The 12,975-nt window shown below is 43.6% G+C and overlaps 1 protein-coding gene across 1 annotated transcript in view; it reads left to right on the forward strand.

Moving 5' to 3' along the window:
• Positions 1-5,280: 5,280 nt before the first annotated feature.
• Positions 5,281-12,975, forward strand: part of LOC115126871 (pituitary adenylate cyclase-activating polypeptide type I receptor-like) — a 97,733-nt gene continuing 90,038 nt past the window's right edge. Inside the window, exons 1-2 of the mRNA XM_065009188.1 lie at positions 5,281-5,597; positions 11,247-11,355. Of these exons, the coding sequence (XP_064865260.1) occupies positions 5,517-5,597; positions 11,247-11,355 (190 nt within the window). The 5' untranslated portion in view covers positions 5,281-5,516. The remainder of the gene's footprint in view (positions 5,598-11,246; positions 11,356-12,975) is intronic.

The raw sequence follows: 12,975 nt of genomic DNA on the forward strand, positions 1-12,975 counted from the left end.
GCGTCACCCCAGGGGAGTTCACACCACACTCATCTAGAGTCCTCTGTTGATCAACTGTTTGTGCCTGTTTGTTTACCTAAGTTTTCTCAACATTCCCAGCATAAGGTGCTCGCCGATTCAGGCGCAGCTGGGAATTTTATCGACAGAGCGTTAGCCATTAGTTTAGGGATCCCCATTTTTCCTGTAGTTAGACCCTTCCCGGTACGCACACTGGATAGTCGACCATTAGGGTCCGGGCTAATCAGGGAGGCCACCATCTCCTTGGCCAGGAGGATCATGAGGAAATAATCAGCCTCTTCCTCATTGACTCTCCTGCATTTCCTGTGGTACTAGGCCTTCCCTGGTTGGCTCTGCATAACCCCATTATTTCCTGACAACAGAGGGCTCTCACGAGGTGGTCGCGAGAGTGCTCAGGGAGGTGTGTAGGGGTTGCCGTTGGTGCTACCATGGTGGAAAGTCCAGACCTGGTCTCCAACGAGCACATCCCCCCCGGAATATGCAGATTTGGCTCTTGCCTTCTGTAAAAAGAAGGCGACTCAATTACCACCTCATCGACGGGGGGAATTGTGCGATAAATCTCCTGGCAGACATTGTGCTTCCCTGGAGTGTATCCCCTGTCGCAAGCGGAGACGGTGGCTATGGATACATATGTCTCTGAATCCCTGCATCAGGGGTACATTCGGCCCCTTCACCTGCCTCCTCCAGTTTCATTTTTGTGAAGAAGAAGGATGGAGATTTACGCCCGTGCATTGACTATAGAGGTCTCAATCAAATCACAGTGAGGTACAGTCAAACTGTACGGTGAGGTACAGTCAATGCATGGGGCGCTCTTCTTCACGAAACTGGATCTCAGGAGTGCATATAACCTTGTGCGTATCTGGGAGGGAGACGAGTGGAATACAGCGTTTAGTACCACCACAGGGCATTATGAGTACCTCATCATGCCGTATGGTTTGATGAATGCTCCATCAGTTTTCCAATCCTTTGTAGACGAGATTTTCAGGGACCTGCACGGGCAGGGTGTAGTGGTGTATATAGATGACATTCTGATATACTCCGCTACACGCGCCGAGCATGTGTCCTTGGTGTGCAAGGTACTTGGACGACTGTTGGAGCATGACCTGTATGTCAAGGCTGAGAAATGCCTGTTCTTTCAGCAGGCCGTCTCCTTCCTAGCGTATTGCATTTCCACATCAAGGGTGGAGATGGAGAGTGACCACATTGCAGCCGTGGGTAATTGGCCGACTCCCACCACGGTAAGGAGGTGCAGCGCTTTTTAGGCTTTGCCAATTACTACCGGAGATTTATCCAGGGTTTTGGCCAGGTTGCTGCTCCCATTACCTCACTGCTGAAGGGGGGTCCTGTACGGTTGCCGTGGACGGCTGAGGCGGACAGGGCTTTTGGGCAGCTAAGAGCTCTGTTTACTTCTGCTCCCTTGCTGGCCCATCCGTATCCCACTTTGGCATTCATAGTAGAGGTGGACGTGTCCGAGGCTGGGATAGGAGCCATGCTCTCACAGTGCTCGGGTACGCCACCAAAACTCCGCCCCTGTGTTTTCTTTTCGAAGAAGCTCAGCCCAGCGGAGCGCAACTATGATGTGGGGGGCCGGGAGTTGTTGGCTGTGGTTAAAGCGTTGAAGGTGTGGAGACATTGGCTTGAGGGGGATAAACACCCTTTCCTCATCTGGACTGATCACCGCTACCTGGAGTACATCCGGGCAGCTAGGAGACTGAATCCTCATCAGGCAAGGTGGGCCATGTTCTTTACCCGTTTTGTGTTTACCCTATCCTACAGACCAGGTTCCCAGAATAAGAAGGCAGACGCAATGTCCCGGCTGTATGACACAGAGGAGCAGCCCATGGATCAGACTCCCATACTCCCGGCCTCCTGCCTGGTAGCGCCGGTCGTGTGGGAGCTGGATGAGGACATTGAGCAGGCGATGCGTACAGAGCCCGCTCCCCTTCAGTGTTCCTTTGGGCGTATGTACGTTCCGTCTGCTCTCCGTCTCCCTCCTCTGGTCATCCGGGGATCGGTCGGATGGTGCGCTGTCTGACTGGGAAGTACTGGTGGCCCACCTTGGCAAAGGACGTGAGGGTTCTATGTTTATTCCTGCTCGGTGTGTGCCCAGTATAAGGCTCCGAGACACCTGCCCAGAGGTAAGTTACAACCCTTACCCGTTCCTCAACGACCTTGGTTACATCTGTCAGTGGATTTCCTTAAAGATTTCCTCTTTCACAGGGAAACACTATGATCCTGGTCATTGTGGATCGTTTTTCTAAGTCCTGTCATCTCATTCCTCTGCCCGGTCTCCCTACGGCCCTACAGACTGTGGAAGCCCTGTTTACACACGTCTTCCGGCACTACGGGGTGCCTGAGGATATAGTGTCAGATCGGGGTCCCCAGTTCACGTCGAGAGAGTTTGGAAGGCGTTCATGGAACATTTGGGGGTCTCGATCAGCCTTACCTGAGGTTTTCACCCCGAGAGAAACGGGCAGGTAGAGAGAGTCAACCAGGATGTGGGCAGGTTTCTGCGGTCCTATTGCCAGGACCGTCCGGGGGAGTGGGCGGCGTTCGTGCCCTGGGCCGAGATGGCACAGAACTCGCTTCGCCACTCCTCCACTAACCTCTCCCCCTTTCAGTGTGTATTGGGGTACCAGACCGAGGCTCCTGCGGTGGACGACTGGTTTAGGCACACGGAGGAGACATGGGAGGCCGCCCGTGTACACCTCCAGCGGTCCGCTCCAAGGATCTGAGGTGCGGGAGCCCCCTTTGGACATCGAGGGTCCCCGGCATACAAAGTTTGTTCCATCCTGGATTTGAGGCGTCGGGTGGGGGGCCTTCAGTACCTCGTGGAGTGGGAGGGGTACGGGCCGGAGGAGAGCTGCTGGGTTCCGGTTGTGGATGTTTTGGATCCTGAATTGCTGCGGGAGTTTCACCGTCGCCGGCCGGATCGGCCTGCGCCTCGCCCTCCGGGTCGTCCCCGAGGCTGGTGTCGGCGGCCCGCTGGGGCCGTACGTCAAGGGGAGGTACTGTCACGAATTCCGCCGAAGTCGGCTCCTCTCCTTGTTTGGGCAGCGTTCGGCGATCAATGTCACCTGCTTTCTAGCCATCACCGCTCCATTTTTCATATGTCCATTTGTTTTGTCTTGTCCCATACACACCTGGTTTTCATTCCCTATCAATCTACATGTATTTAGCCCTCTGTTTCCCATCATGTCTTTGTGTGTAATTGTTTATTGTTATGGGGTTGTCAGGCGCATTACTTTAGTTTTTTTCCATGGTTTTGGCACTTGTATGTTTTTATTGTGTTGTCAATTTGGAACGGAATTAAAGTGAGCCTGTTTGCTACACTCTGCTCTCCTGCACCTGACTTCGCCTCCGCTACACACGCTTAACAGTGTGACAAAACTGCATATTTTAGTGTGGCCTTTTATTGTCCCCAGCACAGGCTTCTTGATATACCACACCTGTCAGGTGGCTGTATTATCTTGGCAAAGGAGAAATGCTCACTAAAAGGGATGTAAACTAGTTTGTACACAAAATTTGAGAGAAATAAGCTTTTGGTGTGTATGGAACATTTCTTGGATATTTTATTTCAGCTCCATGAAACATGGGACCAACACTTTACATGTTGCGTTCATATTTTTATTCAGTGTAGATAAAGGGCCTCATTGCCAAAATCCTGAAGTATCCCTTTAACGGTGGATATAGTAAATATTTATAATATAAGAAGCCAGTGGACAAACTACGGTCACTCTTTATCTCGAAGGAGGACAAGCCAAGGGCAAAATTGTGGTGTAGATATTGGGGGGTACGAACAGACGGGGGGTCCGGGGTGACCTGAAATAAGTAACATTTTTGGGAGACCCAACCAAATTCACTTAGAAAAGTGTGTTATAGATCTGTCATTCTCATTGAAAGTAAGTCTAAGAAGCTGTAGATATATTTTATGTGTGGTATTTCTATGCTTCCCATTCTCAAGTTTCATTTAGTGTCTTTTACTTATGTACACCAGCTTCAAACAGCTTAAAATACAATATTCCACAGCGGTGTAGATGGTAAAACGATTATCTACACTATACTTGCTTGTTTTGTCACATAAACTGAAATAAGGCGGACTATTAGAATTTTTCCCACCATGAAATGGCGGAGCTGTCCAGTGAAGATCTCACTTTTAAGAGTTTGTATTCTATTAACTCATACCCAAATAATGTTGGTGATTCATTCTATACTCTTGCATCTTTTTCCTGCAATTCTACACAGTTTGACATAACTTATTAATTATGCCTCTCTTGAGGGGTATATGGAGGGGTATTTTGAAAAGACAGTATAAGTTGAAGGATAAGTGGAAGGCCCCCTAACCCCCCCAAAAATAAAAATGTAGTTTTTGTAAAACAGCTAACTTCCTGCATTTCAACACATTTTGCCATAGGGCAGAGAGAAACATATAATTTTATATTGCTATTCTACACATTTTGCCTTGAGTCTGATATAAAATGTTGTTTTAAAGCAAATTTCCTACAATACTACACATTTTGCCATGGGGCAGAGAGAAAGTTTTGCAGCTTCAAAGCTAATTTCCTGCAATTCTACACATATTGCTATTGGGCAGAGAGAAAAATGTGCTGTTTTATAGGTCATCTCATGGTATTCTTCACATTCTTCCATGACATTTTTCCAGGCTCAAAAAAATGGAGGAATAAGATATTTGGCTACAGAAGTGCCATTTCTTACCGATCTCTACAGCTTCCATCCAAAAACAAGCCCTATGAAATGACACCAATACATAGTGGAAGAGTTAGTGGCTAGCTACAGTGGCTAGCATAGCTAATGAAATAGCTACGTCGGTCGCAACACGCATAACCAGAATGACACATGATGAACCACCAAAGGCACACCCCATGTTTGTTAGATAATTGAGAAAGAGAATAAGTTATACCGTTTTTCGTGAACAAAGTTGACCGTTAATGCTAATTTCCTCTCCCCCATTTTTCCATTGCTTATGACGTGATCATGCTATCTGGATGGCCCCTGACCTCCAGGGGGCCCCGAACCAACATGTTTTTATTTTATTTGATAAATGATTGAGGGTGAGGGACGAATCAACCTGTTCTGAATATCCCCCATGACAATTTCGCCTATGGGACAAGCACATCTGCTATACTGAGAGTGCGTGTCTGCGCTGCGCAGTCCGCTCGAGCTGGCGTTTGAGGAAGAGGCGCGCACCTTATTCGCTCAGTCGAGTCCTGTCTCTTGTACATGCATGGTGAAGTCTTGCCAAGCCATACCTGCGCTGCAGAAACCCGCCCAACTTCAAAATAACGGCGACAAGAAAAGATGACCTCCAGTCGTCCAGGCAAATGCAAAATATGTGGTTAATAGCTTAATGTGGAAGAGCATCAGATAATACTAGTTAAAAAATAATAATTACGATACTTATTTAGGGTTATGTCAATGCAATTGACTATTATTTGAACCATTTGTTGTAGAAAGAAAAGGGTACATTCTAAAGGACAATGTTACTCACTAAAACGTCATCGTTGAAATGGATACGCGCGTTATTTGCTATGTGGCTGCATCTGACTGTGTGGGAAACGGTAAGTGGATGCTTTCATAACAAAAACATTATTTCGACTTGTCTTTTACTAACCCCAATCTATCTAATCATCAATTAAAATGACATGCCTTATGTAATGCTATAGCCTATGCATTATCTAAAGTAAACATTATTTTTCCAGGCTAAAGACATTACATAAAAAGTTTGGGACTGGATGTCCTTATAGGCTGCTACACTGACATTTTTCCTATCCAGGCTAGATTTCATCATTGTTCTCCGAGTTGTCATCATCATAGCCCCATGCTTCTGCTGGCTACTCTTAGGGTAATTTCCTTTGAGAAAGGATCACTCTGTGTTATAGTGAATTCAAGGTTTAAAAAGGCTTTTAAAGTTTGTAATTTACACTTTAAAATTGAAGACTTGGTTTATCTTAACAAGAAACGTATCAACCCCTACAAAAATCCCCATTAATTATAATCCACATAATAATTCACATGCAGGATTATTTTAATACTGTGAGAAACTATTCAAATGAAGATATTACATCTAAAAGAAAGGAGGACCAAGGCACTCTTCATATAATGAATTAAAATGCCCCATGATGAAGGCCATGCAGCTGAAGCAAGTCTGAGTTGTAAAAGTTTGAATCAATTTATCATGCCATAAATATAAATGCATTTTAGTTAATTATATGAAGAGTGCCTTGGTCCTCCTTTCTTTTTGATGACCAATTTACCCCTTTTGCCAAAGAGCATCTCCTGTCCACCAAAATCTATTGTGTACCTTAGCAGCGCTTCCCTTTCTCCTTTGTTTCTATCTCTACCATTAGTTATATGAGCATAATTGTACCCTTGCAGTTCATACTTTAAAGCTGCAATATGTACATTTTTGGGTGACCCACCAAATGCACGTAGAAATGTGAGTTATAGATCTGTCATTCCTAAACTCGGTCCTGGGGCCTACCTTGGGTGCAAGTTTTGTTTTTGCCATAGCGCTACACAACTGATTCAAATAATCAATGCTTGATGTGTAGTGCTAGGGCAAAAAACTAAATGTGCACCCAGGGGGGCAGGACCGGGTTTGAGAAGCCTCGCCTTACACGGTACAACTACAGTGACAAGCGTTTGTACCGGTACCTTTCTTTCTGAGTGTGTTTGTCATTCTATAGGTATGGCTGAAGTTTTATCTTGAGGAACATTTCCTGGATTAAATGGAATTAACGCCAACTCCAATGTCCACAAAGCTAATGTGCACAATAGCCCATTAGTGGGAAAAACAGTTAGATTGTTATCTATACTCATGTATGTGAGGTGAGAGAGGAGAATGGGAGAATGGTGAAGGTCTTTGGCCCGGAGCTACTGCTGCCCTATGTTAATAGAATGGTTAATAACACTACTATTGACTTAATGGCATGTTTTAAACTACTATTGAATTAAAATAGAACCACTGTGGCATAAACAGGTACCATTATGATCGTTAGGGAGGGAGAGGCGGGTTTAAGAGAAAAGGTTGCTTCTGGTCACATGCTCGCCCATTCACAAACACACATGCACACACACACCGGGGTGCTGTCTGTCTGTCTGCCATTGTGCTATGGGGTAGTGGATTAATGGATTAAACAGATGTGTTTTTCATGGACACACACACACACACACACACACACACACACACACACACACACACACACACACACACACACACACACATACACACACACACACGCTCTGAAGCCAAACACTCGCTGCCATGATGTGGCATCAGGAGTGCCCATGATGATACTTGACTGAGTCCGTATCGTTTCGTATCGTTGGAGAATATAGCGTCTATAGAATATAGAATATAACTCCACACCCTGCTGTTACCGCGTTCCAACACATTGGCTTTCTGTTTCATAGTTGTAACAAAGACACTCCACGAATACAATTGATTGGACACTTGAATTATTTTTGTTTGTTTGTTTTTACATATATCATACAGTAACAAGAACTAATGATCATGATTTTGTTCTAAAAAAAAGTATTGTAATGTTATCTAACACCTTCATAAACACAACCAAATTATTATTTTAACGATAGCATATATGAAACCTATTAATTACACTGTTGGAATGTTCCAGTCAGAATGACTGCTCATTAGATTGAAGCTGTGTCCCTTGATGCCCAGCGGTTCTATTTTCTTTTATCGTGCAGCGAGTGGACACATAGAAGGTCTCATGAAAAAAACATGGAAATCAAATGCCCTTCCAACTGATCCCTGCACCGTAGACATGGTGTACATACATCATTGGTGCCAACTCAACAGCATTGGCAGACCATCTCAAACAGAGAACTGGAGTTTCTCCTCCATTTACACTAATGTAACTAGACTGCCCCTGCGTTATTACATGGATGGAGGCAAAAAGAGAGGTTGAGGTTCATCAAGCTTTATTTGTTACTGTAGCCTTTCCTGTATAAAATGTAGTAAAGTAGTTGAATGCTAGTTGAATGCTGTCATTTTGTCTTTAGATGTAGGCTACTTGGACATGAGGAGAGTAGTAGATTGACCAGGAAGACAAAGAGGCTCAGAGGATTTGAATAGTGGCTGGTCAATAGGGTGTTATATTGTGTTCTATTATGACTGGTTTATTGCCTGCTGCCGTTGTAGCGCCCAGAGACCTGCAGTCAGATCTGGTGGCAGACGTAAAATATGATGTGATAAATATGAGGGAAGGAAACATGCTTTATAGCATTGTGTGTCATGGTTGTATTGGCATTTTCATTACATATTTTTTCTGTTTGCTGATTTAGAATGTAAACTAGATACATTTACAGTATTTACATACAGTATTTTTATGACAGCAATTTTTCTTTCTGGTGATTCGGAATTTAAACTAGACACATTAAGTCATTTAATGACATAGACTTTTCTTTGTAGTGAGTTAGCATGTAAAATAGATGTTTAGTACTTAAACTATGGGGAAGGAGGCTTCACAAAGTGGCCGTGGGCTTCAAAATGATCTTATATAGAAGAAAAGGCCATATCACCATTCCTCTCACTCTCACCAGCAACATTTACTCTGAGCAGAGTGTGTGACCCTTTTCTTGGGATAATGTCAGACACACACATGCACGCATGCATACACACACACACACACATCTTAGGTTTTTTTCAGTAACGTCCGGCAGCTTTTCAGAGGTTTTATTCTCACAGTAGAGAAACCAGCACAGACAGGAGAGTAGAGGGTGGAAGTTTAACCTTTACTCCTTGTTTGTCTGCAGTTACTTAAGAACAGTTTTTTTAATGTCAGTTTTTGTCAGTTTAGCTCAACTCACATAGGAGAATCTCAACTGTGTTTCTCATCCTCTTCTCATAGCAGAGCTCTTACACACGAGGAAATGCCTAAAGCTGAGAAATGTCCAGTACCAAAACAGCATACACGTGTAGCATTCACACACACACACACACACACACACACACACACACACACACACACACACACACACACACACACACACACACACACACACACACACACACACACACACACACACACACACACACACACACACACACAGTCATGTTTCTGTTTTTAGAGGCTTGATGCTTCTCTTGCTGTGTTAGTGTCATCAAACTATCCAAAACCCTGTGTTCTTATTACTGCATTGTCGGAACTAGAAGCACAAGCATTTCGCTACACTCGCATTAACATCTGCTAACCATGTGTATGTAACAAATACATTTCATTTGGATTTGATTTGATTTTCTCTTGCTGTGTTAGTGTCCTCAAACTGTCCAAAACCCTGTGTTCTCTTGCTGTGTTAGTGTCCTCAAACTGTCCAAACCACTGTGTTCTCTTGCTGTGTTAGTGTCCTCAAACTGTCCAAAACCCTGTGTTCTCTTGCTGTGTTAGTGTCCTCAAACTGTCCAAAACCCTGTGTTCTCTTGCTGTGTTAGTGTCCTCAAACTGTCCAAAACCCTGTGTTCTCTTGCTGTGTTAGTGTCCTCAAACTGTCCAAAACCCTGTGTTCTCTTGCTGTGTTATTGTCCTCAAACTGTCCAAAACCCTGTGTTCTCTTGCTGTGTTTAGTGTCCTCAAACTGTCCAAAACCCTGTGTTCTCTTGCTGTGTTAGTGTCCTCAAACTGTCCAAACCACTGTGTTCTCTTGCTGTGTTAGTGTCCTCAAACTGTCCAAAACCCTGTGTTCTCTTGCTGTGTTAGTGTCCTCAAACTGTCCAAAACCCTGTGTCTCTTGCTGTGTTAGTGTCCTCAAACTGTCCAAAACCCTGTGTTCTCTTGCTGTGTTAGTGTCCTCCAACTGTCCAAAACCCTATGTTCTCTTGCTGTGTTAGTGTCCTCAAACTGTCCAAAACCCTGTGTTCTCTTGCTGTGTTAGTGTCCTCCAACTGTCCAAAACCCTATGTTCTCTTACTGTGTTAGTGTCCTCAAACTGTCCAAAACCCTGTGTTCTCAAGCCTCAAGCTACCTCTCAGACAGGAGCTGAGTTGGAGTTTTCTAGAATAATTTCTTGGCTTTCAACCCTGGACCCCACTTCCCTTCTCCCAGTGACTTTGATATGAAAGTGAAGAGGAGGCAGGGGGGAGCCAGCTGGTGTACAGTAATAACTGAGGTTTATCTACAGCTGGCTATATACTACACAGTGCTGCTGCCTGCTTAGTGAGGGGATTGTAAGGGGGAACTGTCTGAACATAGAAGTAGATGATATAGAACATGCAGAGAGGGCACATCAAGAGAGCACATCTGGATGGTGATAGCGAAGCTAGTAAAGTGTAGGTTATTTTATTTAATTCATTTGTCCTACATGCATTAGCCATGCAGCTGAAGAAGGGATATGTGATACGATGAGGATGTAGAGTTATAGTATTTCTCTGCACTGCTAATTGGTAGGTACTTCTGTTGTAAGGTGCATCTCAAGCTTCTCATTACATTCCCATAATGACCCACTATCGCTCTGTTATCCTCCTCACATGCCCAAACCCAGCTGTCAGTGTTATCCTGTCTGTGCAAAGTGAAAGGAGAGACGGCTGGCAGGTATGTAGTTGTAGAAAAAGCTACAGAAGCTAGATAGCGAGAAGCGCCCATTTTTAAGCCTTACTGAGGGGGTTAATTATAGATACTGTCAGTCTCTGGAGAGCTCACACCTTCTCCTAATGCTGTTAGGTGCAGTAGCAAATACCCAGCTGAGGTGTGTGTGTGTGTGTGTGTGTGTGTGTGTGTGTGTGTGTGTGTGTGTGTGTGTGTGTGTGTGTGTGTGTGTGTGTGTGTGTGTGTGTGTGTGTGTGTGTGGAGTGAACAAAGCCATAACCCAAACTGCAGCAGACTGCCTCTATAATGTGGGTAAATAAGGGGTGTTTGAAAGGAAGATGCTGTTTTGCTGTGAGTAGTTTTAGTGGCCTACAAATAGGACAGGAGGGAGGCTGATAATGAGTGTCTTACTCTCTGTGTTGAATAATGTAATAATAGTACAGTGTGCGTAAGGGGACAATGTTATACGGTGGCACGTGAGGTCCCAGTAAAGAACAAAATAAAACACTTCAAATGTGTAATGTGAAGCTTGACAACTTTTCCTGCATTTGAAGTTCGGTGCTTTTTCATAGCTAAATAAACTCCCTCTCCCTCTCCCTCTCCCTCCTTCTCTCCCTCTCCCTCTCCCTCTCCCTCTCTCTCTCCCTCATCCTTCTTGCACCCCAGATGGAGGCTATCCATCCAGACTGTGCCCTGGTCTCTCATCACATGAAGTCCCAGGAGAGCTGTATCCACACACGCAGACAGGAAGGCCGGAACCGCTCTGCCAGGACAGGTATGTGGGTGTGGTGTGGTATGGTGTGTGTGGAGTATCTTTCAGGGATTTTTGAGTGCCAGTTTTGAGTACTTCAGATTATCACAGGCGTCTGTAATGATCTCTGGCCCATTAATTATTATTATTATTATTATAATAAAAACAGGTATTATTTATTTGCACCAAAGAAAGAAAGTGCTAAACAAACAAAAACATGTTGTCTAGGTGTGGTTGGAAGCCCACAGGCTTATTTGAAAACCACACCACAAAAAAAACAACCTTTGTGTGGCCTTATCAAGTAAAATAAATGAAATAATTAAATCTGATGAATTTTAAGTAAATAATAGAATGACAAAGCTGTAAAATATTATCCTAAATATAAACCAGCAACTTGTGAATACCATTGGTGTTTAATATGAGGGTTTCAGCATGACATATCCTTTAGATTTTTCCCCACACACATTTCTGTATTTTCCTATGTATTTGTTGGCAATTTGATGTTTTGACATCAGTCTGGTGGCAGTTGTTCAATTTGTTTAAATATTTGGAAAAGTTGCAGAGTTCATTTAAAATAATGATTAGATGCTTTTTTCATTAATTAGGCTATTTTCTGTTGAACCATATGGTCTATCTACTAGAATCTCATGGACAATATGGACACAGATATAAAACATGTATACTATATATGAATAATAATTTTTAAAAGTTATTCAAGTATAAATTACCAAAGTTACAATAGATCGCCATAGATTTTCTGTTAATTACCAACATGACAGAAGCTACTGGCATCTTTGGTAAACTACTGGTAGCTTTGCAACCCTAGGTGTGTGTGTGTGTGTATGTATTTGTGTGTGTGTCTGGACATCATACGTCTGGAGGGTACGCAATGTATTGCAAATATAAGCAGACTAGCGTATAAAAGCTCACAGGACAATCACTCATGAAACATTTCTGCTACCTTAGCAAGAGGTGACTGACTCCATCCTCAATCAAGCTTCTGTATTTGCCATTCATTGTGAAACGGAAATAGGTAGAAAGAGGAAAACACTTTTCTAAACACATTGTCCTTCAGCGATGTAGGCCGGAGCATCCGAGAGCCAATCAGGGGAGGTAATCAGGTGTGGAGTTTCCTCAGATTAAAGGTTGTTAGTTAGTTTGTTAGTCCTCTCTAACTGAAGCAACCCCCCAACCCCCACCCTCTCTCTCTCTTTCTCTCAATTCAGTTCAATTCAAGTGACTTTATTGGCATGGGAAACATATGTTGACATTGCCAAAGCAAGTGAAACGGATAAACAAAAGTGAAATCAACAATGAAAAGTGAAGAGTAAACATTACACTCCCACAAGTTCCAAAATAATAGAGACATTTGAAATGTCTTATTATGTCTATATATGTTGTAATGATGTGCAAATAGTTAAAGTTGCTGTCCCTCTTCCCCTTTCTCTATCTCTCGCTCTCTTTCTCTCTTAATTCGGTTAAATTCAATTCAAAGGGTTTTATTGTCATGGGAAACATATGTTTACATTGCCAAAGCAAATGGAATAGACAATAAACAAAAGGGAAATAAACAATGGAAACATTAGTGAACATTAGTGAACATCTCGCTCTCTCTTTCCATCTCTTTATCTCTTTATCTCTCTC

This window comes from Oncorhynchus nerka, linkage group LG24 (genome assembly GCF_034236695.1).
Source record: "Oncorhynchus nerka isolate Pitt River linkage group LG24, Oner_Uvic_2.0, whole genome shotgun sequence".
In the NCBI taxonomy this organism is placed as follows: domain Eukaryota; kingdom Metazoa; phylum Chordata; class Actinopteri; order Salmoniformes; family Salmonidae; genus Oncorhynchus; species Oncorhynchus nerka.